Source organism: Scyliorhinus canicula, chromosome 12 (assembly GCF_902713615.1).
Source record: "Scyliorhinus canicula chromosome 12, sScyCan1.1, whole genome shotgun sequence".
In the NCBI taxonomy this organism is placed as follows: Eukaryota; Metazoa; Chordata; class Chondrichthyes; order Carcharhiniformes; family Scyliorhinidae; genus Scyliorhinus; species Scyliorhinus canicula.
The window spans coordinates 134,374,595-134,402,089 of NC_052157.1; the positions used below are offsets into that span (position 1 = coordinate 134,374,595).

General features: G+C 47.9%; 1 protein-coding gene across 6 annotated transcripts in view; it reads left to right on the forward strand.

The window, feature by feature from the left end:
• The window catches only part of pitpnm3 (PITPNM family member 3), an 856,450-nt gene that overhangs the window by 384,100 nt on the left and 444,855 nt on the right, over nucleotides 1–27,495 (forward strand). For 4 of the 6 annotated variants that reach the window (XM_038814215.1, XM_038814216.1, XM_038814214.1 and 1 more), the window contains one exon: nucleotides 11,535–11,642. The exons of 1 other annotated variant lie outside the window; for it this stretch is intronic. In XM_038814215.1, the coding sequence (XP_038670143.1) occupies nucleotides 11,535–11,642 (108 nt within the window). Of the gene's footprint in view, nucleotides 1–2,189; nucleotides 2,209–11,534; nucleotides 11,643–27,495 lie in introns of those variants that run through there. One more of the 6 variants, XM_038814219.1, reaches the window with a different exon arrangement.

A 27,495-nucleotide genomic window follows, 5' to 3' on the forward strand; every position in this document is an offset into this window, starting at 1 on the left:
ACTTACAAAAATACACGGCAGCTCCAGGATCGATACAGAAGGCATTACAAATATAGCGCAAAAGGAAAAACATTTTTAACGTGAACACTGCAGCAAAGTTCAAACATCTCAGTCCCCTGCCAGCCCTTTCCTTCTGGTGAATTCCATCACTTCCTCGGGCGACTCAAAATAGATATGTTGCTCCTCATAGGTGACGCAAAGACAGGCCGGATACAGCAGTCAAAATTTCACCTTCTTCTTGAAAAGGGTCGACTTTACTTAGTTGAATCCCGCTCTTCCCTGGCTACACCCGCGCTCAGATCTTGGTAAATGCGCAGAATGTTGTTCTCCCGCTTACAGCTCAGTGTCTGCCTGGCCCACCGTAAAATACGCTCCTTATCCAGGTACCTGTGCTATCTCACCACCATTGCCCTTGGGCAGTCACCTACACGCGGCTTCCTCGTTAGTGCTCTGTGCGCCCTGTCCAACTCCAAGGGTCAGGTGAACGTCCCATCCCCATTAGCTTCTCGAGCATGTCCGCTACATATGCCCCTGAATTCGCTCCTTCGGATCCCTCCGGGAGACCAGCAATCCTCAAGTTCTCCCGGCGGGACCTATTCTCTACGTCCTCCACCTTCTCCCGGAGTCTTTTCTGCTGGTCTCTCAGCATCCCCATCTCCAGCTCCACTGCGGTTTGGTGTTCCTCCTGCTCAGTCAGTGCCTTCTCCACATTCTGGATCGCCCAATCTTGAGTATCCAATCTCTGTTCCAGCCGAGCAATCGATTCCCGAGTCGGGTCCAAGCATTCCTGTTTCTGCTTGGGGAAGTCCTCTTGGATAAACTTCATCAACTGCTCTGTCGACTGCTGGGTCGTCGAGCCAGGAGTCTGGCCGTCCGCCATGCTTTTTCCCACTGCAGCTTCAACCCAGGCCTTCTCTGTTTGTCTATTTCTTCCCCTGCGGGCACTCCTGTTCCGCCTATCCATGCACTGGTGTGGGACTCCTCCTTACGGTTGCGTCCACGATCAATTCTCCAAGTAAAATCCGAGAAAAAATCGGGGAAAAGGTCCAAAGATCCGACCCGAGCGGGAGCCACCCTACTCCTTCATGGCCTTCACCGGAAGTCGTCAACAAGAAGAGATTTTAAGATTTCTGGGAATTAGTGGATTTTATCATGAGCTTGTGCCAAATTTTAGCAGTGTGGTAGCACCACCAAAAGAACTCTTGAAATAGAACAAGAAGTCTGGACGGAGGCCTGCCAGACTACATTCGAACATTTAAAAATGCTATTGATAACAGAACTAGTGTGAGCCGCATCGAATGATGAAACACAGTTCAAACTGGCTGTGAATGGCAGTTACATTGGTGTGGGGGTTTTGTTGTCACAGGAAGGTGAACTTGGAATTCAGAAGCCTGTGAGGAATTTCTTAAGGAAAATTAATCCACCTCAACAATTTACAAAGAGACTTTAGGTTTGGTATTGGCATTACAACATTTTGAGATTTATGTTGCCTGTAATTCAGCAGAAACAATTAGATATACATCCCATAATTCCCCAAGATTTCTGGAGAGGTTTCACAATTGGTACACTAGGTTATTTAGATGGAGTTTGTTACTGCAACTGCCTAATTTGAAAATCTTTCATGTGGTCAGGAGAGAAAATGTCATTGCAAATGCCTTGGGGCGGGGTTCTCTGCAGCCCTGCAACGACATCGCGTTTGGAGAAGGTGATGGAGAATCGACCTTTTGCGGGAATCGTAGCCGCCGCCGCTCCCGCGATTCTCCGGACCCGGAAAATTGCTCAAGCGTGGTTTACGCGGCACGGCTTAGTGGCCATTGACAGAAACCCCCACCCCAGCGATTCTCCAGGCAAAACTGGCCGAGTTCCCGACGCCGTGGTTCTAATCACATACTGCCGATAGGGAACCTTGAGTCCGCAGTCCGCAGCCAGCCTGGTGGAGGGCGGGGGGAGCAAGTCCCAGGGGGGTTGGGGGGGGCCTCATGGGTGGCCGGGGTGGCGATCGGGCGTGCAAGATGTAGCGGTGTGGGGCCGATCGTTGGGACCTTCTCTCCTCGTCCAGGTCCGCCGGCTGAGTCCGCCATCGCGTGCGGCGTGGCCGCTTGAGGCTGCTGCCGGGCGCATGCGCGGACTTGGAACCGGAAGTGCGCGGGCCCTTATCTGCAGCTGAAGATGTGAGAAGCACTCCGGGGCCCAGCCAGCCCCCTGCAGGTAGGAGAATAATTGCTAATATTTTTAAGGCATCTCCAGAGTAAAACTCCAATGTTTTCACACTGGCGTGGGGACATAGCACCATTTTTGGAGAATCCAGCCTCTTGCCTTGAATGTAAAAGAGACTATTGGGAACCTGGGGCGGGATTCTCCCCTACCCGGCGTGACGGGGGGTCCCGGCGTAGGGGAGTGGCGCCAAGGTGGGGAATTCTCCGCACCTTTGGGGGCTAGCCCTGCCCCGGAACGGTTGGCACCAGAAGACTGGCACAAAAAACCGGCGGCAGCAGCCTTTTAGGCCCGCCGCCCGGCAGCGGGGCTGGCAGAAAGGCTTTCGCCGGACAGCTGCCACTGACGTCACCACCGGCGCATGAGCGATGTGGGTTTCTCTTCCGCTTCCGCCATGGTGGAGGCTGTGGCGGCGGCGGAGGAGAAAGAGTGCACCCGGGGCACTGGCCCGGGTGAAATTCTCCGACCCGCCTGGGGCCGCCGAAAATCCCGCCCCTGCCGTGGCAGAGATTCTCCGCCACCCGGGAATTGGCGGGGGCGGGAATTACGCCACTCCGATCGGCGATGCCCCCAATCGGCGGACCCCGGGGGGTGCCCCCAAGGTGACCAGGCCCGCGATCGGGGCCCCTCGCTCAGACTCCGGGCTAGTGCCCTGGGTGCACTCTTTCTGCTCCGCCGCCTCCGCGGCCTCTGCCATGGCGGAAGCGGAAGAGAAACACACATCGCGCATGCGGCGACCGGCGAAAGCCTTTCGGCCAGCCCCGCTGCCGGGCGGCGGGCCTGAAAGGCCGCTGGCGCCGGTGTTTTGCGCCAGTCTTCTGGTGCCAACCGCTCCGGCGCGGGGCTAGCCCCCAAAGGTGCGGAGAATTCCCCACCTTTGGGGAGGCCAGACCCCGGAGTGGTTGGCACCACTCCCCTACGCCGGGACCCCCCGTCATGCCGGGTCGGGGAGAATCCTGCCCCCGGAGTCTGAGCGGGGGGCCCCGATCGCGGGCCTGGCCACCGTGGGGGCACCCCCCGGGGTCCGATCGCCCTGCACCCCCCCCAGGACCCCGGGGGCCCGGTCGCGGCGCCGATCCCGCCGCCACCTGAGGTGGTTCAAACCTCGGCGGCGGGAGAGGCCTCCCAGCGGCGGGACTTCGGCCCAACCGGGCCGGAGAATCGCCGCAGGGCCCTCGCCGTTCGGAGTGGCGTGATTCCCGCCCCCGCCAATTCCCGGATGGCGGAGAATCTCTGCCACGGCGAGGGCAGGTTATTCGGCGGCCCCAGGCGATTCTCCGACCCTGCTGGGGGTCGGAGAATTTCGCCCCTTGTGTGTAAATGCTTTGGGGTATATTTTACTATCATACATGTAAATATTTATAATGTTTGATATGGTAGAACTGATAAGAAATGGTTGAAAAATAAAATTGTCTTTCAAATTAATTTTTAAAAAAGAGGGAACATGTAAAGAATTGAGGAAAATTAAGATTAAATTGGGATAAAATAAAGTAAACCAGAGAGCTGATAAAGTCAATGGTCTGAAGAGATTGAGATGCAAATTAGCATATCAGGGAGAAAAGCAAGTGTTTACCTATGTGACTTGAGGAAAACAACGAGATATAGAAGAGGTAACTTCAAAGTGGAGAGAAATTCACATGTATATGCTAAAAGCCGCCTCCACAGGGTTGATAACATCAAATGGAAAGAAGGCTATATCCATAGCACAATGACTGGAGACATAGACACAGCTATCATCAGGACCACACGCAGCTGCATAAACAGTCCCCCAAAAGAAGTAGCAGATTTTGCCTTTGCTGAAACTGAAGACAGTTTTCCCAAATTTTGCAAGTAACCTGCAGGTGGTAACTATCTGCTGGATTTAGCTCATCAAGTTATATAATATTGGATGCTGATTGGGAACAAAGGGTTCAGGGAACATAGGTAGTTGTGAGCCAAGGGGTAATTTCATGTAATGTGTGTATAACCATCTGTATAATTAAATGTTGTAGTGTATTATTGTGGTGAATGTATTATACTATTAATCCACCAGTGTATTTGTATCTGTGCTGTTGCCTTTGTATTTGTTTCTGGGCTATGCTGTTGCCCTTGTGGGCGTCTCCTATGGGCCATTGTATGGCATTATCCATAGGGGAACATGTTGGGGCATGTATGGGCTCCGCCCATGGCTTTTCCCTTGAAGGGAGGTATAAAGAGCAGTCGACCTGTAGGCGGTTCTCAGTACTGGTTAAGTCGCAGGCAGGCACTGTTCTAAGTTGATTAAAGCCCCGGTTTACTTCTAGTCATGTCTCGAGTGAATTGATGGTCGCATCAATTATAATCTTGTGTGCTTTTTTTTCTTTTAAGTTAATAAATATTCTTAATTAATTGGTCACACAATAACTAGACTATACGTCCGTGGTTCACATATTGTTCTCTCAGTTTACCAACTTGAAAATATTCACCACTAAGAACCGATGTTCCAAGTTACCCTTCTGGGTTTTGGGATACTCTTACATCCAACTCCAACGAGGTTCTTAACATTGTAAATTGGGGATGACAAAGTGAGAAGCTTGCTAATGTTACGTAAATCTATGGCAATGGGGTTCCCAAATATTCATCGCAGGAACCCCACTGTGCCATTGGCAGGTGGCAGGGACAACAGGAATGGGAAATCCTCTCGGGCAGAAAAACTGTTTGGGACTCCTGTTGGATTATCCGCCCCCACCGGCTTACCTGCACACTGAAAATGGAGGCAGAGAATCCAGACCTATGGGTTCAACAACATCGCGGCTGTAGTCCTAAAGCCCTGTGGATTTGCTGCATCCCAAACCAAGGGCGCGATTCTCCCATATGGGGAGAAATCGTAAGGCTGGCGTCAAATCCGGGCGGGTTTGACGCCAGCCCCCCACTTCCCGACCGGGAACCGATTCTGGTCCCCGGTCGGGGCTTGCATCCCGACGCCGTAAACTCCGGCATCGCAGGCTTAACAAATTTCGTTAAGCCCGCTTGCCAGAGTTAGCGCCGGCTGACGCATCATATGACGTCAGCCGCGCATGCGCGGATTGGAAGACTCCAACCCGCGCATGCGCGGATGACGTCATCGCGCATTTGCGCGAAACCCGCGCATGCGCGGGCTGGGATGCCCCTCAGCCGCCCCGCGAATGGATACTGCGGGGCGGCGGAAGGACAAAGAGTGCGCGGGCATCGGGCCCGCTGCCCGCGATCGGTGCCCACCGATCACGGGCCCATGGCACCCTTGGCACGGCCGTGGTACTGCCGTGCCAATCGGTGCCATGGTTTTAAAAATCGACAGTTTACGGCCGTTTTTACGAACGGCCAGACCAGGTGTGTTTGCCGTTCGTAAAAACAGCCGTAAAGGGCTGGGAACTCGGCCCATCCATCAACTGAGAATCGCTGCTGGCCGTAAAAAAACGGCGGCAGCGATTCGTATCGGGAGTCGGGCGTGGGGGGGGGGGGGGGAGAATAGCGGGAGGGCTTCGGAACAGTGTGGCTGTAAAATTTTACGAGCCACGCTATTCTCCGCACCGTCGGGAGTGCGGAGAATCGCGCCCCAAGTGTTTCAGCGCAATTATAACACTGGCATTTACTTGAAAAAATTGCACAGGTATGTCCTGTGGCAACAATTAACCAAGTGCGGGATCAATAAGGGCTTATAAAATTGATATCAGTCAGAATAACAAAGAAACTCTTCACTGGTTGGCGTCTCCCTAGCACAAATGAAAAGGAGTCCAATCATCTTAGTTCCAGGACATCACTGCAGGAGTTTCTCAAGGCAGTGCCCTACACCCAATCATCTTCAGATTCTTCATCATGACCTCTCTGATCATAAGGTCAAAAGTGGGGATGCCTACTGATGATCGCTCAATGTTCAGTCCCATTTGTAACTCTTCAGAAAGCATGTCTGCATGCAGAAAGACCTGGACAACATTCCAGCTGATAAGAGGCATAACCTTTGTGCCGCACAAGTGCCAGATGATCACCATCTCTAATAAGAGAGAATCTCCTCTTGACATTCAATGCCATCACTATTGCTAGAACTCTTATTATTAACATCCTAGGGATCACCTTCAACCAGATATTGAACTGGACTAGCCATATGAATACAGTTGTTACATGAGCAGGTCAGAGGCTGGGTAAGCTACGGAGAGTAACTCACCTTCTGACTCCACAAAACATGTCCACCATCACCAACACTCAAAGCAAGCATGTGATGCCATGATGTGGAAGGTGGTACATGTCTTGCTGATGGAATTCCAAAGGGAAACTTGGCAAGCTATTACAACAGTTTTCAATTTGTATTCTGTTGTGAGAAGTTACATATGACGAAGTCAGGAGTCAAAAATTCCAATAACTCTTTAGGAGATTTTAAATCCAAATTAAAGCATTTATTACCAAAAGTAAATGAAAATTAAACACAAGATTACATTAGAATTTGTCTTGCAAACATTTCCCCAAAATATTTTTACTTGGTCTGACTCAAAAACAAACAATCTTTTAGGCAACAGTCCCTATAGAGATCTAATGCTTAAATATTCTAATAAATTTACCACAAGGCACCCACTCTGCTATAGAGGATTCCAAAGCTTTAAACAAAACCTTCTGGAACAAGTAGATACTTTTATAAGGTGGCTGGAGAGTGGTCACCTCTTCACAGTCTCAGCACAGCACTCTCTTCAGGATCTTACATGGCCATGCCTCTAGCATAGCTTCCAATCTCTTTTTAAATATATTTTTTCTCTTTCATTTTTAAAATCATTGTTCACAATATCTTTCTGATCGTAATAGTCTTCAAAATATATAAATCATTCATGCTCTCTATTCTCTCATTCCCCAAATCTTGGGTCAAATAAAGCTTAATAACCTTTCCCAAATTTATCAATGACCTTTCCTGAATTGTAAAACCTTAATTCCCTTTGAAGGTTAACAGCTGAAAATCGAAATCTTCACTTGTCTCCTCATGCAAATTTCTACCCACATTGTGTTTACATGTAGCACATTTTAACCAGGTCATCTCCATTCCAGATGTCTGATTTTACTGAAGACTCCTTTAATTCTTTAAACCTTGGATTCGATTTGTTTATTGTCATGTGTACCGAGGTACAGTGAAAAGTATTTTTCTGCGAGCAGCTCAACAGATCATTAAGTACATGGGAAGAAAAGGGAATAAAAGAAAATACATAAAGGGCAACACAAGGTATACAATGTAATTACTTAAGCACCGGCATCGGATGAAGCATACAGGGTGTAGTGTTAATGAGGTCAGTCCATAAGAGGGTCATTTAGGAGTCCGGGAACTGTGGGAAAGAAGCTGTTTTTGAGTCTGTTCGTGCGTATTCTCAGACTTCTGTATCTCCTGCCCGATGGAAGAAGTTGGAAGAGTGAGTAAGCAGAGTGGGAGGGGTCCTTGATTATGCTGCCCGCTTTCCCCAAGCACCGGGAGGTGTAAATGGAGTCAATGGATGGGAGGCAGGTTTGTGTGATGGACTGGGAGGTGTTCATGACTCTCTGATGTCTTTGCAGTTAAACCTAGTTTAATTAAATTATTCACACATACAGAGAGAAATGCACACACACAACCCCCACAATTATGCTTTACAGAATACCACAGAAATATGAAGAAATAATATTTTCTTCACAGTGAAATACTCCCTATTTGTTCAAATGAGCGCAGCTCCAACAGCACTCAAGAAACTTGTCACCAGCGAACATAAAGCTGCCCACTTGATTGCTGCACCATTTACCAGTTTTAATGTGCAGTCCCTCCCACACAGGTGCATCGTGACTGCGGATCGTATTAACGATCGACAAAATGCACTGCAGCATTTGCCATGGTTCTGTCAATAGGACCAACCCCATAGCCTCCGCCAATCACAAGACTAAGGGCAGTAGCCACATGGGAACACCACCAACCTGCAAGTTCCTCTCCAAGCCGCACACAGATGGCTTGGAACTATATTGTTGTTCCTTCTCTGTTGCTGAGAAAAAAACCAAGAACTCGCTCCCTAGCAGCAAATTGGGTGTACCTATGCCACATGGACTGCAGTAATTCAAGAAGGCAGCTTGCCTCCACTTACTCCGGGGCTATTAGAGATGGGAAATAAATGCTGGCTTTGCCAGTGAAACGCGTATTCCGTGAATGAAATTTTAAAAATCCACGTGGTAGCAAGTTCCATGTTCGAACCACTCAGTGAGTAAAGTTCCAATCTTGGTTTAGTAATCATAAGGGAAACATACCTGATTATTTTGAGACTCTTTACAGTAACAATCAACTCTTACAAAATTAGGTCTGCTATGCTTATTCCCTTCCAATCCAACACTTGTTTTCCTGATTTCCGACAACAGCACTTCAGCATCAGCCTCTGGAAAGATGGATGCAAGCCTTTTTCCTTCTCTCTGCTGTTACCACCAAATTCCCCACATTACAGCCCACTCCCCCCCCCCTTAAAATTCATAGAGGGCTTTATATTGGGAATCTGTAACTTGGTGGCACCCTCTCCCAACATTTTCTGCAGCCCCTGACTCACCTGTCCTCCTGCAGGTGAGCCTTATGTTTTTTGTCTCACCATCATTATGGAAATGACCTGTTGCCTGGATTTCTAATGAGGACCGCATCCTGGGATAGTGACAGGTATGAGGCCCACCATGTTGCAAGGGGAATGAATCCAGTAATGTCTGCCCTCTTTTTCCATATCCGGTTTCTGACTCGTCCTCTCCGGGCAACAGTTGTCGCTAAGTGGAGCATCAACTTTCTCTGCAAGAGGATTATGGTAATTCTTATGTAAAGTGCTGCGAAGCGGAACTTTTAAAAAAAAGTACTCGAATTAAGATGCTGTAAGGCACTGTTGTGTATTATTCTTGCAAGATAAAAGAATGGAATGCTGAAGCACATGGGGTTGAACGCAATAATCAACAAAGCTTTATTAGATGGCTGTGAACTTTACAAAGGCCTGATCTAGACTAAGGCAAAGCCAGCGAAGGAGCCAATGGCGTCACAATCTATCACATGACTAGACACTTAAAGTAACCATGCGACAACACAATATCGCATAGATATAACAGACACTCTTTCTGCTGAATGCAATCTTTGAAGTGTGATGTGATGGGTATGATGGGTTTGCGAGGACTGTGTTTACCATAGCAGTGAGGGAGACAGGCTGCCAACACTTGTAGAAGTACAACTCTATTTTATTGAACTATGAGCTGTTAAACATACTTGCACTGTGGGTTGACACTATATTAAGTTGACTGGAGACCTAAGGCTAACCTGACCAGACTATCCTGCTAGCACATGGCGGATGTTCGTGTTGCTCATGGGCACTGGCTGTCTCAGAGGCTGCATCCCAAGAGAGTGGGAAAACTAGTGCCCTCTGGCTTTATAGTGGCCGTGTCCTGTCTGGTGATTGGCTGCTGTGTTCTGTGTGTTGATTGGTCATTCAATGTGTCAGTCAGTGTCTGTCTATGCACCATCATATACTTGTGTGTATATTATGACAAAGTGATCACAACAAACAGACAAACATAATCAACAGCAGATAGGTAATCAATGTCTTTTTGCTGTCTCTCATTCCCACATGGAACCACTTTGATTATAAAACACGTAGCCACTTTTTAGCACAAGTGAATTGCAAGCTATACCTGAATATTTCTTTTGAAATTTAACCTCTAACTTTTCTTAGAAAAACTTCCCACTTTATAAATATATATCCACTATTATCTCACTGACTCCCACAGAAGCTCGGATTACTCTTGCCTCACACATGCTACCTGACCTGCTAAATATTTCAAATATTTTGTGTTTTTACTTCAGATTCCCAACATCTTCAATATTTTCCTTTGGTGATCTCAAAAGTAGATTGTTCCCATCAGCCATATTCACTTTGAAAATTTCTTGAAAGGACATTAGCTTTTTAAATAAGAATGATTATGATTTTGTTTTCATTATTTTGTATGGGATGTGGGCTTCGCTGGCCAGGACAGCATTTTTATTGCCCATCCCTAATTTCTCATGAGAAGGTGGTGGTGTGCTTCCTTTTTGAACTGCTGCAGTCCATGTGGTTTAGGTACACCCACTGTGATATTAGGGAGGGAGCTCCAGGTTTGTGACCCAGCGACAGTGAAAGAGGGGCGATATATTTCCAAGTCAGGATATTTAGTGACTTGGAGGGGAACTTTGAGGTGGTGTGTATCCATATTTCTACTGCCCTTGTCCTTCTAGATGGTAGTAGTTCTGGGTTTGGAAGGTGCTGCCTCAGGAGCCTTGGTGAGTTCCTGCAATGCATCTTGTAGATTGCACACACTGCCGCTATTTGTGTTGGTGGTGGAGGGAGTGAATGATTGTGGAAGGGTTCCAATCAAGTGGGCTGCTTTATCCTGGGTGCTGTCGAGCTTCTTGAGTGTTGTTGGAGCTGCACTCATTGAGGCAAGTGGAGAGCATTCCATTACACTTGTGACTTGTAGGTGATCGACAGTCTTTGGGGAGTCAGGAGGTGAATTACTCGCTGCAGGATTCCTAGACCTTCTCTTGTAGCCACAGTATCCATATGGCTAGTCCAGTTAAATTTCAGGTCAATGGTAACTCCCACGATGCTAATAATGGGAGATTCAGTGACGGTGAAGCCTTTGAACATCAAGGGATGATTGCCTGATTCTCTCCTATTGACGATGGTTATTGCCAGGCACTTGTGTGACTCAAATGTTACTTGACACTTAGCCCAAGCCTAGATATTGTCCAGGGCTTGCTGCATTTGCATGTGGACTGCTTCAGTTTTTCTTTTCAGATGACTTATTTTTTGCGACAACATTGGTGGTGTTACAGATAAGAAGTTTATGGCTTGAATATAATTAGTATCTATGAAGTAAGTGATAATATGGTGCTGTGCAACCATCTGCTGATATCAGTTGTCAGTGGATATCAAACTACAAGCAGACAACATTTATAAACAACCATTTTGGTGTGTTTGAGTCAAAACCATTTAACAGCAAACTGAAGAATGCATGCGTTGAGTTGCATTGTGTTTGATTATATATTTATATTATTTTAAACATTAATTTGTTGAAGAACTTTAATTGCAATAATTTCATTAAACGGCATACGGTGCTACAGAATGTTCTCTGTTATGATTCATTGATCTCGTGATGTACAGCTGCAGATGCTCTGAAAATTCTGCCATCACATCTGAATCTTTCAAAGTTTTAAACAGCGAACTCAACCTAAGCAGTCGAATGACATTTGCAAACAATAGTTCCACGATGGAACTGAATGACATTTGCAGAGTATGAGTCACAGTTTTCATTGTGATTATGGTCTGTATTTGCAGAGGAGGTGGTGGAAGGTAAAAATGTTCTTCTGCTGGAAATGAGCACATGGAACTCGAACGATTTGGTGGAACAGATTGAGACAATAGGAAAACTGGATGATCACCAAGGTAGGAATTCCTCCTATGAACCGGGTGCAATACCTTTGCATTCCTGTCACTATTCTTCAATGTAACGTACCATTATTGAATCACAGCTAATCTCAATATTTAGACCAAGTAAATGATTCATGAATCTTGACTTTCGTTAACTGTTGTATGTTTTATTTAACATAGTTTCTGACGGATTTGCCAAATGGCTGGACTGAAAAAATAAAATTGAGATTGGGTAGCACTAACCAGGGGACATCTCCAAGGAATTTGATGGAAGCTGAGGAGTCCCTGGCTTGTTCAGGGGCTAAGAGCTTGGCCTGTTCCGGAACATGTACTTTGTTAAAATTTCATTTTTAAATTGAAGTGTTATGGTTGCCTTCCATGCTGCGGAATGTGATTCACAAATCTGATTACACCCCTTCTAATCATGTAATAATATCCCATGGTTAGCACAGATCAATTCAAAAACAATTGGTAGATTCATGTGTAAAAATCTTGTGGTATAACTTTTGCTATGTTAAGCTAAGTTACCCCATTTGTGCCTTGGATGCTGTGTAAAAAAAGTACAGTGTGAAGAAAGATCAACTGAATAACAAAACATTAAAAACAAAAGTGGCAAACAATGTGCTGTATTACAATAGAAAATGTATCAAATCAGAAGCAAGAATATGGGGCGGGATTCTGCGAAAACCGGCAGGGCGGTAAACTCCGGCGTGAAGGAGTGGCATGAACCACTCCGGCGTCGGGCCGACCCGAATGTGTGGGATCCTCCGCACCTTCAGGGGCTAGGCCGGCCCCGGAGTGGTTTGCGCCGGACGGCACGGAAGGGGCTTGGTGCCACGCCAACAGGCGCGAGTTGGCGCATGTGCGGAAGTGCCAGCTTGTGCTGGCGTCATCCCAGCGCATGCGCAGGGGGGTTCATCTCCGCGTCGGCCATTGCGGACTGTCGCAGCGGCCGACGCGGAGGAATAGACTGCCCCCACGGCACAGGTCCGCCCGCGGATCAGGTGAAAAGTTTGTGAAAAGTTGGGTAAGACAGCAAGGATTGGTGCTGTTCATTTGGAAGGAGTTGCGTGCTCCTAAATGGCTCTGAACACACTGCTTGCTCCCAGTAATGAGCGCTGTAGCTGCATTTCATCTTGACCTGGAGCATAAGGGGGAAATGGAGCAGAGGCAGCAGAGAAAACTCAGCTGCTTGTAGAGGAAGAAGGAGAAGAATTCTGAGCCAGAGGCCTTCTCCATCTCTAGCCTTCAGGGAGCACGTTTACCTACATCTCAGCCTGGAGCAGTGTGCTCAGTGGCTGCACTTCACCAAGGAACTGGACTCACAATCTTGAAGCAGGACAAATGAAATGAAAAATGAAATGAAAATCGCTTATTGTCACAAGTAGGCTTCAAATGAAGTTGCTGTGAAAAGCCCCCAGTCGCCACATTCCGGCGCCTGTTCAGGGAGGCTGGTATGGGAATTGAACCGTGCTGCTGGCCTGCCTTGGTCTGCTTTCAAAGCCAGCGATTTAGCTAAGGATGCCACTGTCAGTCATTGCCAATGTGAGGGTGCCCCTGAATCTCTACACCAGCATGGGTGGCACGATGGCACAGTGGTTAGCACTGCTGCCTCCCAAAGCCAGGGACGTGGCACTGTCTGTGTATAGTTTACACATTCTCCCCCTGTGTGCGTGGGTTTCCTCCAGGTGCTCCGCTTTCCTCCCACAGTCCAAAGATGTGAAGGTTAGGTGGATTGGTCATGCTAAATTGCTCCTCTGTGTCCAAAGGTTAGGTGGGGTTACAGGGATAGGATGGGGGAGTGGGCCTGGGTAGGATGCTCTTTTGGAGGGTAATGCAGATTCGATGGGCCATATGGACGTCTACTGCACTGCAGAAATCCTATGATTCACATCCTTCCAGGCTGCGATAGGTGACATTGCCATCATATCTCATTTCACCATCCATTGTAGCATCTGGGAGGTCACAGAGACACGAGGAGAATGCAACTTATGATAAAAGAAAATTACTTTGAATGCTGGAATCTGATACAAAAACAGAAAATTCTGGAAAATCTCAGCAGGCCTGACAGCATCTGTGGAGAGAGAACAGAGCCAACGTTTCGAGTCTGGATGACTCTTCATCAGATGACGAAGGGTAATCCCGACTGGAAACTTCTCTCTATGGTTGCTGACAGGCCTGCTGATATTTTCCAGCGTTTTCAGTTTTTGTTTAGAATGCACCTTATAGCCTTGTCTCTAAACAGAGGGAAGCAAGAAGAGTCTGCATTTGGCTTGTCCAGGATACAGGGAGCGGGATTCTCCGATCTGACACCGGGCTGCCGATTCTCCGGAGAATCAGCGGCAATGGCACCGCCGCGGTTGCCGCAGCGCCAGTTAGGGGCCGCTCAACGCGGCTCCCCTAGCGATTCGCCGCGCTCGACGGGCCAAATGCCCACTGAGTTCGGCCGAGTCCCACCGGCGCCATTCGCGTGTGGTCCTATCCGGCTGGACCTCAGTGTTCTGGCTGCGGGGGGGGAAGGGGGATCCAACTCCGGGGGGGCCTCCACGGTGGCCAGGCCCGCAATCGGGGGGCTACCGATCAGTGGGCGGGCTAATTTCCGGGGGGGGGGGGGGAGAGAGCCTATGTTCCTCCATGTAAGGCCCCTGTAGGGCTCGCCATGTTGCCCGGTGGCCACACGGAGACGGCAACCCACGCGCATGTGTGGACCTGTGCCTACCCGTGGCACGCATGCACGGACCTGCGCCAGCCATGGCGTGCATGTGCATGCCCGTGCTGGCGCCCGTATTGGCAGCTGGAGCTGCGTGAAGTGCTCCAGTGCCGTGCTGGCCCCCGGGGTGCGGCGCAGGATCGCTGCTCCTAGTGGCCAGACGACGCCATCGTAGAGCCGCATTATCGGAGAATCCCGCCCAGAGTGTCCCCATGACAAAGGAAAGCATTGGCTGCATGCATGTGGCTTCACATTTGAATTGGAAGCTGTGCTGTCACCATGCAGTGTACCACCTAATCAACATGCGGTTTGTGTGTGACCATCATGCTGCTGAAAATCTATCCTAGCTGTAGTCATGATGCTTTCATCATGCACCAGTCCTCAATTCCAGCCATCTTTGAGCCAGCAAGCTGCAGCAGAGGGTGGGTTTCCAATGATGAAAGCTATTTGCTGATTCAGTGGCTGATGACTGCTCTTTGCAACCCCATCACACCTGGCCAACACTCATAAAAGGAGAGTCACGCTGAAACAAGTAATATTACAAAACAATCCATTGCTTCCTGAAGCGATGAGCGGGCTACCTCGGGATGTTTGGGCGTGGGCGGTTGCCCCAGTGCTTGGCAGGCTGCTGCATCCTCCATCACCCTGGCATTGTGGGGGGTCAGTCCTTTGCCACCAAGGTTTATAGAAATGTAGAAAGTAGGAGCACGAGGAGGCCATTCAGCCCTTTGAGCCTGCTCTGGCATTCTTTATGATCATGGCTGATCATCCAACTCGGTAAACTGATCTACACCTTCCCCCTCTATCCTTTGATCCCCTTCACCCCAAGTGCTCAGTCATGGACTCAGAATCCCTACGGTGCAGAAGGAGGCTATTTGGCCAATCGAGTCTGCACCAGCCCCTGGAAAGAGCACCCTACTTAAGCCCACACCTCCACTCTATCCTCGTAACTCAGATACCTACCTAACCTTCTGGACACTATGGGACAATTTCGCATGGCCAATCCACATAACCTGCACCTCTTTGGACTGTGAGAGGAAACCGAGGCACCCGGAGGAAACCCACGCACACACGGGGTGAATGTGCAGACTCCACACGGACAGTCATTCAAGGCTGGAATTGAACCTGGGTCCCTGGAGCTGTGAGGCAGCAGTGCTAGCCACTATGCCGCCATGCCGCTACATCTAACTCCCTAAAAACATATAACGTTTTGGCCACAACTGATTTTTGTGGCAGCAAATGCCACCGGCCGACCACTCTCTGGGTGAAGAAATTTCTCCTCATCTCATTGATCAGGGTAAATAGTCTAAATGGTCTACCCTGATGGCCTAAATGGTCTACCCTGATCCTCAGTTTGTGATCCTGGTTCTGGACACACCCCTCGGGAACATCCTTCTTGCATCTACCCTGTCTAATACTGTTTGAATTTTATAGGTTTCTATGAGATCCTCCTCATTCTTCTGAGCTCCAGTGAATACAATCCTAACTGACTCAATCTCTCCTCATACATCAGTCCTGCCGTCCCAGGAATCAGTCCGGTAAACCTTCTCTGCAGTCCCTCAAGCAAGAACATCCTTCCTCAGATAAGAGCAAAGCTGCACATAATGGGTGGGACTCTCTGGTCCCACAGCCATGTGTTTCTCAGTGACCCACTGCTTGCCAATGAAATTCCCTGTTGATGCCACCCCATGCCACCGGGAAACCCACAAGAGGCAGTGCGCTGCTGGCGGGAAAAGAGAATCCCAACGGCTGGAGTATTCTGGCCAATATTCCTGGTGTGGCCTCACCTAGACCCTGTATAATTGCAGCAAGGCACCCCTGCTCCTCTATTCCAATTCTCTGACTTTCCCGTTTTTGCGACCAAAGTGGATGACTTCACATTTATCCACATTATACTGCATCTGCCATTCATTTGCCCTCTCACTCAACTTGTCCAAATCACACTGAAGCATCTCTGCATCCTCCTCACAGCTCACCCTCCCACCCAGCTTTATGTCATCTGCAAATTTGGAGAGAACACATTGAGTTGCCGAATCTAAATCATTGATATATATTTGCAATCGCTCCTAGAGCAAGGTATCCTTGTCAAACAGTCTTACAAAATTGAAATAGAATATTGGGGTTTCAGTCCTGTACCCAAGCCGCTGTTGGGGTCTGGTCTGTGCTCGTAATCGAGCTGGGACACTGCCACTGAATGCTGCATGACAGCTGTGTCCACAAGTCTTCTCAGGGAGTTGGCCATATTTGCACATTGGAAAGGATGAACTCCAGAATCTGCGCAACGTTCTGTGCCAAGTTGGAGTGAAACTCTTCCCTCCTCCTTGCCAGTGGCGGCAGGCTCTCTGGCAGGTTTGCCAATGAGCCAAACATTTTGGTTCACATGTTCATTGGCATTCTCCCACAGGCCATCACATCAAAGTCCTCATCTGAGTCACCACATGCAGATTCCAACTCTATACTTCCCTCCAAGGCACACGGTGCCAGTGTACGTGGGCGCTAGTGTCAGATCAGGTGGCTCTGTTTCTTCCTGAAAAATCTACTCGTCCTTCTCAGTTAACCTTTAAGCCGGGCAATCTGATTGAAGAAGTTCAGCATGAAGTTTGCAGACGACCTGCATTGTTCCAATTGGGTGCAGGATGATTATGCATCATGACCCCTGCCCGAATTTGGAGGCTATGCAATTGAGCCCCTTCCGTTTCACTACGTTGTGACAATAAAGATTTATTATTATTACGTAACTTTATGCAAAAGAGAGGGTGAGATGTACAAGCTGTCATTATCTTCAAACAATTGAAATCTGTAGAAACCCTAATCCCCCCGATTCCTATTGACACCAGTTTAGCTAGGGCTCCTTGATGCCATACTCGGTCAAATGCTGCCTTGATGTCAGGGGCAGTTATTCTCGCCTCACCTCTGGCATTCAGAACTTTTGTCCAAGTTTGAACCAAGGCTGTAATGAGGTCAGGAGCTGAGTGACCCTGGCGGAACCCAAGCTGAGCGTCCGTGAGCTGGTCACTGTTGAGTAAGTGCCGCTTGATAGCACTGTTGATGATTCCTTCCATCACTTTGCTGATGATGGAGAGTAGACCGATAGGGCGGTAATTGGCTGGGTTGGATTTGTCCTGTCTCTTGTGTACAGGACATACCTGGGCAATTTTCCACATTGCCGAGTCAATGCCATTGTTGTAACTGTTCTGAAACAGTTTGGCTAGGGGTGTGGAAAGTTCTGGAGCACAAGTCTTCAGTATTATTGCTGCGATACTGTCGGGGCCCATAGCCTTTGCAGTATCCAGTGCCTTCAGATGTTTCTTGATATCATGTGCAGTGAATCGTATTGGCTGAAGACTGACATCTGTGATGCTGGGGACCTCCGGAGGAGACTGAGATGGATCATCCACTGGGCACTTCTGGCTGAAGAGTATTGCGAATGCCTCAGCTGTCTTTTGCACATATGTGCTGGGCTCCTCCATCATTGAGGGACCCCTGTGATATGGAGACCCCCCCAACTTCAACGATGGTTTTTAATTTTATCTGCACATTCCTACAAGATCAAATACTGTCATGCCAATGCTGATGTCAAGTTGGCTCTACAGAGATTGGGGCGCCTTTTAAAAAATAATAATTTAGAGTATCCAATTCATTTTTCCAATTAAGGGGCAGTTTAGCGTAGCCAATCCACCTACCCTGCACATCTTTGGGTAGTGGGGGAGAACCCCACACAAACATGGGGACAATGTGCAAACTCCACACGGACAGTGACCCAGAGCTGGGATCGAACCTGGGACCTCGACGCTGTGAGGCAGTAGTGCTAACCATTGTGCCACCGTACTTTTTTCAAGGAGTAATGGCCCTTGCCTCACACCTCCCACCCCCAAAATCACCAGTATCAAGGCTTCAATGCCCCCCACCTCAGGATCGCCGGCATCGGGGCTCCGGTGCCCCTCACCCCACCAACATCGCCTGCACCTGCACATAGTGGGAACTCTCCCCCCCCCAATCCCATCGGGGTCCCTGGAGTCCCTGCCCCTGCACCCACCTCCTCCCCCCACCCCATTTCCTCATTTGGACATGGACTGCTTCATTGTCTGAGGAGTTGCGAATGGTGCTGAACATTGCTCAGTCATCCACACTTCTAACCTTATGATGGGAGGGAGGTCGTTGATGAAGCAGCTGAAGATGGTTAGGCCTGGGACACTGTCCTGAGGAACTCCTGCAGTGATGTCCTGGAGCTGAGATAATTGACCTCCAACCACCATAGCCATTTTCTTTTGTGCCAGGTATGACTTTTTATTAATTTGCTTGTGAAATCTAATTGGGTTGAAGCAAATGGAACCTACTGTACCCTCAGCAATTGGTAAGAGGTTGGCACTGCCATGGTGACTATCACCACCCATTGGCTACACTCACCTCCAAGCCCCTGGCGAGACCATCATGACTGGATTCCAGTTTAGTGATTCCCACCAGCAGGATCGGGGGGGGGGGGGGGGGGGGGGGGGGGGGGAGGGGGGGGGGGGGGGGGGGGGGACATCCAAAATCCCTGGAAGCAACGGCGTGCAGTATATTTAAATGATTTAAAATTTAATGATAATCAAGTTTATGGCCAGGAACATCGCGTCTGAGTTCCCATTTTTGCCCCATCGTGAGATGTCCCGTGGGCATTACGGGATTTGCGCTCATGACAAACAGTCCCGCAAAACCAAGGCCACTGTGTCGTGACAACAGAGGAACCCCTGTCATATTAACGTTGCAGTGGGAGCATGACAAAAATAAAAACACTATTCCAGATCTTTACCCATGGACAACAGCACTAGATACTAATTGTGTTAGTCAAATAGTGGCTGCCGCAGAGACATGTTAATGGCTCAGTGATTTGCTTGTCTAATTAAGCTCTGTCATTTGTGTCCCATTCTACCTAATGTTGCCTGTTACATTATTTACGAATAATCTGAATTAGATTCCGTACCATAGATTTCAGGTTTGCAGTCATCCATTTCCATCAGTATTGTAGCTTCTTTCAGCTGTCTGCAAGTATAGATTAGACAGCTGACCATACAAGATGGTATGGTTTCTTGGAGTGTTGAAGGAGAAGCTCTTACAGTTCTGTGATGGGTTCTATACAATGTCCTATGGGTGTGGCTACGAAAATAGATTGATGCAAGGAACACCCTCAGTTAGCACTCTTACCAATTGCTGAGAGTAAAGTAGGTTCCATTTGCTTCAACCCAATTAGATTTCACAAGCAAATTAATAAAAAGTCATACCTGGCACAAAAGAAAATGGCTGTGGTGGTTGGAGGTCAATTATCTCAGCTCCAGGACATCACTGCAGGAGTTCCTCAGGACAGTGTCCCAGGCCTAACCATCTTCAGCTGCTTCATCAATGACCTCCCTCCCATCATAAGGTTAGAAGTGTGGATGACTGAGCAATGTTCAGCACCATTCGCAACTCCTCAGATAATGAAGCAGTCCATGTCCAAATGAAGCAAGGTCTGGACCATATCCAGGCTTGGGCTGACAAGTGGCAAGTTACATTCACGCCACACAAGTGCCAGACAATGACCATCTCCTACAAGAGAGGATCTAACCATCACCCCTTGACATTCAATGGCATTACCATCGCTGAATCCCCCACAATCGACATCCTGGGGGTTACCATTGATCAGAAACTGAACTGGACTAGCCATATTAATACTGTGGCTACTGGAGCAGGTCACAGACTGGGATTCCTATGATGAGTAACTCACCTCCTGACCACCCAAAACCTGTCTACCATCGACAAGGCACAAAGTCAGGTGTGTAATGGATGAGTGCAGCTCCAACAACATTCAGAAGCTTGACACCATCCAGGATAAAGCAGCCCTCCCTCCACAAATATTCAAACCCTCCATCACCAATGAACAGTGGCAGCCATGTGTGCCATTTACAAGATGCACTGCAGGAACTTGTCAAGGTTTCTCAGAATGCACCATCCAAACCTACGACCACTACCATCTAGAAGGACAAGAGCAGCAGAGACCTGGGAACCCCACCACCTGGAGGATCCCCTCCAAGTCACTCACCATCCTGACTTGGAAATATATCGCCTTTGCTTCACTGTCGCTGGGCAATATCCTGGAACATCCTCCCTAACAGCACGGTGGGTGTGCCGACACCTCAAGGATTGCAGCGGTTCAAGAAGGCAACTCACCACTACCTTCTGAAGGGCAACTAGAGATGGGCAATAAATACTGGCCTAACCAGCGACGGCCACATCATGTAAATGAATAAAAACAAATTGTATGAGCTAGAGTCACCAAATTCACCAAATGCATAATGGTCCTCTAATATTTTAACCAATCCTTGATAAGTTTTGTCACTGGGTTCCTTGGCCTGGACCAGGCTTCAGAGTAAATTAAAAGTTTTACTGCCAATTGTATGAAGGAAAACAGAGACCATTATATCTTCTGGAGTCTTGTTGGCTATATTGGAGTATTGTAGTGAAATATTTCAGGCTATAATTTCGAATTTTCATATGCTTCCTCAAATGGGCCCATGATGCCATATTTTCTCAACATTTTTTTCAGTGATATTGGAATTTGCTCACCACTTTCCTTATGTAAATGGTCTAGTTAATAACGTCGAATAAGCCAATTGTAGTAGCTTGTAATACTGGAATATTTCTTTGTGCCCCACTCTACTTCCGTGTCTTACTGTGCTGCATGTGGCGTGCCTGGCAGCATGAACTCCTCAGGGTGCCACTTTAGATTTAAGGGGTGGACCTTTCCTTCTAAAATTTGTACCCAACAACCTTACCGATCCGATGCTAAGTGCGGGGTGCGATCATTGACCTACTTGGTCTGCCTCAACTTGGACTGCCAAAAGCTTCAATTTTATTTTTCTCTTTTGGAAAATAATTTTTCTGCTGATCCGTTCCTCATCGCCAGTTTTCCTTTTATCCTGTTGTGTATTGTACTTGCCGGATAAAAGAATGGAAATGCTGAAGCATGTGCATTGAACGCAATAATCAATAAGGTTTATTGGATGACTGTGAACGATATAAAGCCTTGATCTAGACTGAGAGTAAAACCTGTGAAGTAGCCAGTGACGTCACCGACTATCACGTGACTTGGCTCTTAAGGTGACCATGTAACAACACAACAACCCATATATAAGTCAGTGGCAGTCTTTTCCGGACAGCAGGCATCTTGTTGGGAGTTGACTTTCTTCGTCTGCAGAAAATGGGTTTGTACCCCGGTGATGTTGCGGGGGTGGACTGCAGACTGAACCCACCCTCTTCCAGCAGCAAATCTGCTCCAGAGAACATTTTATCCCGATAAGTCCACAGAAGCTTTGAGGATCGGGCGGGTAGAGGTAGGTAGGTCGGGGAGAACCAGACACTGATTCCTCAGTATTTAGCTCCAGTCAGTACATGTGCTCAGTGGAGCTGCAGTATCTTTCGAAATCATAGATACACCTTGATGGGACAATTCTTCACCCACACTAGCCATGCGTGCAAACGATGACATGGACGCAAAATATCATGAGAATCAGAGCACAAGATTCTCGCAGGCACGTGGGTCGGTGGGGGGGGTCTTTTGCCCCAGTGTTTGAGAGGGGCTTCCTCATACCCATGCAGGGGTGTTGCCCCGGTTCATCTTTGGGGAGGTTCCCTACATCCGTAGGGGGGGGGGGGGACATCTTGCTGCGGTGTTTGTTGTGTGGGGGGGGGATGGATCCGGATGACACTGTCAGGGTAGCACTGCAAGGGTGCCAGGGTGCTAGGCTGGCACAGCCAAGATGCCTCGGGGACCATGCCCATGAAAGCGGTGGTGATGGTTTGAGGGGACAAAAAAAGGTTAGGGGGTTGGGAGGGGGTTGGGGGGGGGGTCCTGAAATGGGGGGATGTAGAGTTTGGGACAACTTTTCAAAATGGCACCCCAACCTGTGAGGAGACGGTCCTGCCGGCGAGCTCAGCTTGCCAGTACAGGAAAACATTCTCGATGGGATGAAACTCCCCAAGGCCCAAAATAATGGCTAAGTACCGGTGAATGCGGGGTGAATCTTGGCACTGCAGCCACTGAGAAACACCCTGCCCAAAGCGACCAAAACTGGACTTATAAATGTTCCCATTGAATTGCGCCCAATAAAGAAAAAGCCTGGGGTGGGAATCTCCCCTGGCAGCGCACCCACGCCCAGGGATTTCCCGATGGTGTGGGGCTGCCCACAATGGGAAACCCCATTGGCCGGCTGGCGGGATGGAGAATCCCGCTGCCAGCGGGGGCGTGCCGCACCGGAAAACTGGTGCGGCGGGAAGGAGAATCCCGACCCTGGAATTCGATTTCTAATCATGACCGTGAAACCATTGTCGATTGTCTTTAAGAAAAACCCATCTGTTTCATTAATGTCCTTCAGGAGCGGAATTCTGTTGACTTGGTCTGCCCTACATGTGAGTCCAGAGTGTGGTTGACTCTTAAATGCCCTCTGAAATGGCCTGGCGCACTCAGTTCAAGGGATGGGCAATAAATGCTGGCCCAGCCAGCAACAGCGATGCCCACATCCCTGAATGAATAAAAAAGATAAGAGCGCTCGTCTGCTCAATATGTACACCATGATGTTCGCTGAGGGTCTCTGTTTCTTACAGTCTTCACACTCTTAAACTCCAAGCCTCGGTATCATTTAATTCCTACTGTTTTTTTCTTTATTCTTTGATGGGATCTGGGTGTTGCTGGCAGGACCAGCATTTGTTGCCCATCTGTAATTGCCCGTGAACTCGCTGTGTTGTTCCTTGTGTCTTAATAAAGCTCGTAGTCTTAAAGTTGAAGTAGATGCTTTATTGTGAGTTTGTTCTCTCCTCAGTGCCTAATTTAAAGTTACATCTATGCTGCTAGTCTGTCTTGCTACCAGCTCCCGTTCCTGTGAAGTGTGTGCTGACTTCCTGTTCATGTGTATTTATATCTCTCCCGTGCTCCCTCTAGTGCTTGCTCAGTTGTATTGCATCGACACAGATATACAATCACCACATCCCCCCTTTTGTCTTTACATATTTTCTATACATTGTTGAAGAAAATTGTACAAAACAGTTAGATTACTTATGATATGTGTATCTATACAAGTGATGATGATATCGGATATTTTACAAAGCCAATTTATATTTATGAGACCAATCTTAATAAAAACATTTATGAGTCCAAACTTGATGAATTTGTTCGTTGAGTTTTTTTCTTTTTCGTTGTTGACGTGGTGATATTCACATTGCAACTCCATTGTGAATGTTGTTGGTGTTCTTGTTTACTTTTTAAGTGACCAATAAGTCATCCCGAGGTGTTTGAATGGGCGAACCACTGATGTTGACTGACATGGACTTTTTTCTATGCTTGTGGTGTCGATTTAGTGTGTCATCTGCCTTGAAAGCTGATGTGCTTGCTTGTTCTGGAGCAGATGTGAATTTGTGAGATTCGTTGTCTTGGCATGGCATGTTTGTAGTCTTATCATTGTTTTGCAGTGTGCTCTGGCATTGTCCTTCATGTGCAGAGTTGTACCATTTTGTACAGGTCATTGTTTCATTGTTGTTTCTGTCGTTTCTGTCTTTGTTGTTTTCGTTGTCATTCTTGTTGCTGTTTTTGTCGTTTCTGTCTTTGTTGTTTTCATTGTTGTTCTTTGACCTTTGTGGTGTCTGTTACATTGGACGTTTTGTCTAGAGAATGGTGAGAACGATCTGATGTTGCATTGATGTTGGTGACATCAGTCATTTGTGGTGGATTTGATTCCTCTTCTTTGCTTCCTTTGTACTCCTCATCTGGAGTCATTTGTGGTGGATTTGATTCCTCTTCTTTGCTTTCTTGGTGCTCCTCTTCTGGAGTCAAAACCTTCACAATTTCATTTTCTTGTTGGTCTTGGTGCTCCTCTTCTGGAGTCAAAATCTTCACGATTTCTATTGACGTGTTCTCTCTGAATTCTTGCTGCTCCTCTTCTGGAGTCAAAATCTTCAAGATTTGAATTGACGTGGTCTCTCTGGACTCATGAGTAGCCCTACTCTGTGCTTCTGTACAGACAAGCTGAGATCTGTCAGTCTCACTGTGATCCTGCACCTTCTGTATGTCGAGTGTGATCACATTGTCACTGTTTTCGCATGCAGTGGGCAGATTTACATTGTCTTCTTCTTGATTATGTAAGCTTGATAGACTTTCATAGTCTGCTTGTGGTTGCTCAGATACGGTGGGTTGACCTTCATGGTCTTGTTCATGCATGGTGTTCGCTATGGAGTGTGTGCTTGCTTCCATTTTGGAGTCTTTCAACGAACTGTCTGTGGAGGCTTGCATCGCTCTCTTTGTGGAGTCTTTCATCGCTCGCTCTGTGGAGTCCTTCATCGCTCTCTCTGTGGAGCCTGTCATCGCTCTCTCTATGGAGTCTTTCTGTGCTCTCTGTGTGGTGTCGTCTTCGTCTTGGGTATTGCTGTCATCCAATGTATCGACAATCTGCTATGGCACCATAGTATTGGATTCATCTACCATGAGTAGAGTCGTGTTGAGCTTTGTGACCGTGTTGCTGATGCTGTGATTAGCATATCCAAATAACTCAACCAACTCAGCCATGTCTGAGTAGTATTGTTCGAAAAACAAATCATCTTTTTTTGTTTCGGATTTGGTATCGTTTTCATTTTTTTTGTTTTGGAATTGTTATTGTTCTCTTCACTTTGGGTGGTGCAGACTGCTTGTTCCAGGGTGTTGTGAGAGTTATTTTCAACTGCTGGTGTAAGTTCAGGCATTGTTCTGTCTTTTGAGGTACTGAAATTGGGCTTTACAGCTTTAAATTTCTTGTCTTCCATTTTCGGGCATTTCCCTTTTAAGTGGGCGTGGTCCGGGTCCTCTGACATCATGATGCTCGTGACATCATGCGTAGGAATCGATTGCGCATGCGCAAATTGATCTTCCTTTACTGTGCGGTTTTTTGTCCACTGCCGCGCATGCGCTGAACCATCTTCGAATGGTGCGATTAATCCGTTCAACTCGGCATGCGCGGCTTGCGCATGCGCAGAACGATCACGACCAAAACTTTTTCTAACCACAATGCCGCCCTGTAGGCAGATGTAGGCCAGACCAGGTGAGGATGGCAGATTTCCCTCCCGAAATGAACCAGATGAGTTTTTATTTTTCAATGCATTTGCTTTCTTGTTTCTTTTGTTGGCGTGCTGCACCATATGACCTAGTTCTGAACCAGGCTCTTAACTAAATAAAAAGGACCAAGTATTCAAGTAGCTTGATGGCTTGTATTCTCAGTGTTCTTGCTCAGCTGTCTTTACAATCTATATCCTCATTGCATAAACTGTGCTCTGATATTTAAAATATGGCCATGTTTCTCTTGCTCAATTATGTGCCAAAACTTACAATTACAACTTACAATTACAATTTGTTGCCCTTTTAAATTAAACAGCAGAAAACTGTAATCTTTGAATAAAAAAAATGTACAGTGCACACTGTCTTGCTGTGGGTCTGTTGTTGCCTTTTTTATATTTTGTTCCATCAGCAACAGCCCCGCAGTGTGATTAATGTGTTTGGTGTCTTTGCTTGCAAAGAAATTGCTTTTTACCAAAAATATCCACCGAATCCTTCACAATAATACTGCCTCGTACCCCTGTGTAAGTCAAAGCTTCGCAAACACATATCCGTCCTCACACTCGCCCTCAGTGCCACATACAGCAACTGCACCCATGCCACAAAGCCCGGGCCAAACCCAAACTTTCCAAAACCTCGAACAAGTACCGCCACTCCACCCGATCAAATGCCTTCTCCGCGTCCATGGACACCACCACCTCCGGTACCAGAGTCCCCGACGGATTCATCACTACATTCAACAGTCTTGTATTACTCGCGAACTGCCTGCCCTTCACAAAGCCTGTTTAATCTTCTGGAACCACCCCCGGGACACAGTCCTCTATCCTCCCCGCCAACAACTTAACCAATACTTTCACATCCGTGTTCAACAGTGATATGGGTCTATCTGACCCACATTCCACCGGGTCCTTATTTTGGGGATTAGCGTGATTACTGCTTGTGAGATCGTCTCCGGAAGCATCCCCTTCTCCAGTGTTTCATTAAACGCCCCCAACAGGTGTGGTGCCAGGTCCGTCGCAAATTCTTGATAAAATTCCACCGGGTACCCATCTGGCCCTGGGGCTTTCCCCAACTTTATACCCCTTTTACTATCAAACAATCCAGCACCCTGCTCAGCCCCAGGGTCTCCTCCAACGCCTGCCTCTTTGCTTCTTCCACCTGGGGAAACTCCAGGTCATCCAGAAACTGCCTCTTGTCCCCCTCCTATTCCCCTGAGTCCGCCTAATACAGTCCCTGGTAGTACTCACTAAACGCCTTGTTTATCTTCCCCGGCTCCGACACCACGGGCTGAATTCTCTGGTCGCCGACGCTGAAATCGCATTCAATGATCGGTCGGAGCTTCAAAGATTCCTATCGAATAGGGGGCGGCGCCACTTTCAAGATGATCCGCCCCCTCCATACCCATTCACTCCATAAACCTCCCCCCCCCCCCCCCCCCGGCTCTCTTGTCATTCGTACCCTACCCATCGACCTGGGTATCCACCCTCAGCTCCAGGACACAATTAAAATCTCCTGCCATGATCAACTGGTGTGTGGCCAAATCCGGGATCGCTCCTCACAACCCCCTCATAATACCCACATCATCCTAATTTGGGGCATGCACATTTACCAAGACCACCGGCGCCTCTTCCAATACCCCACTCCCAATCACATATCTCCCACCCAGATCCCTCACTTCCTTCGCACTTACAAATCCCATATTTTTTTGCTCATTAAAATCGCCACTCCTCTAGATTTCGAATCAAACCCCGAGTGGAAAACCTGCCGGACCCACCCCTTCCTTAGCCTAAACTGGTCCTTCATACGGAGGTGCGTCTCCTGCAGAAAGACCATGCTTTCAAGCTCCTGGGGTGCGTGAACACCCGCAATCTTCTAACTGTCCCATTCAGTCCCCGGACGTTCCACGTTACCAGCCTTACCGGAGGCTTACGTCTCCAATCCCCCCTCCTGTCCGTCATCTTCCCACTAACTTTGCTATTTTGGCAGTAATCTGGGAAATCAGCTCACCCATGTGCCATGGGACCGCTCCGATAAGTATTCAATTGAATTAAAATATTGTGCAGCCCACT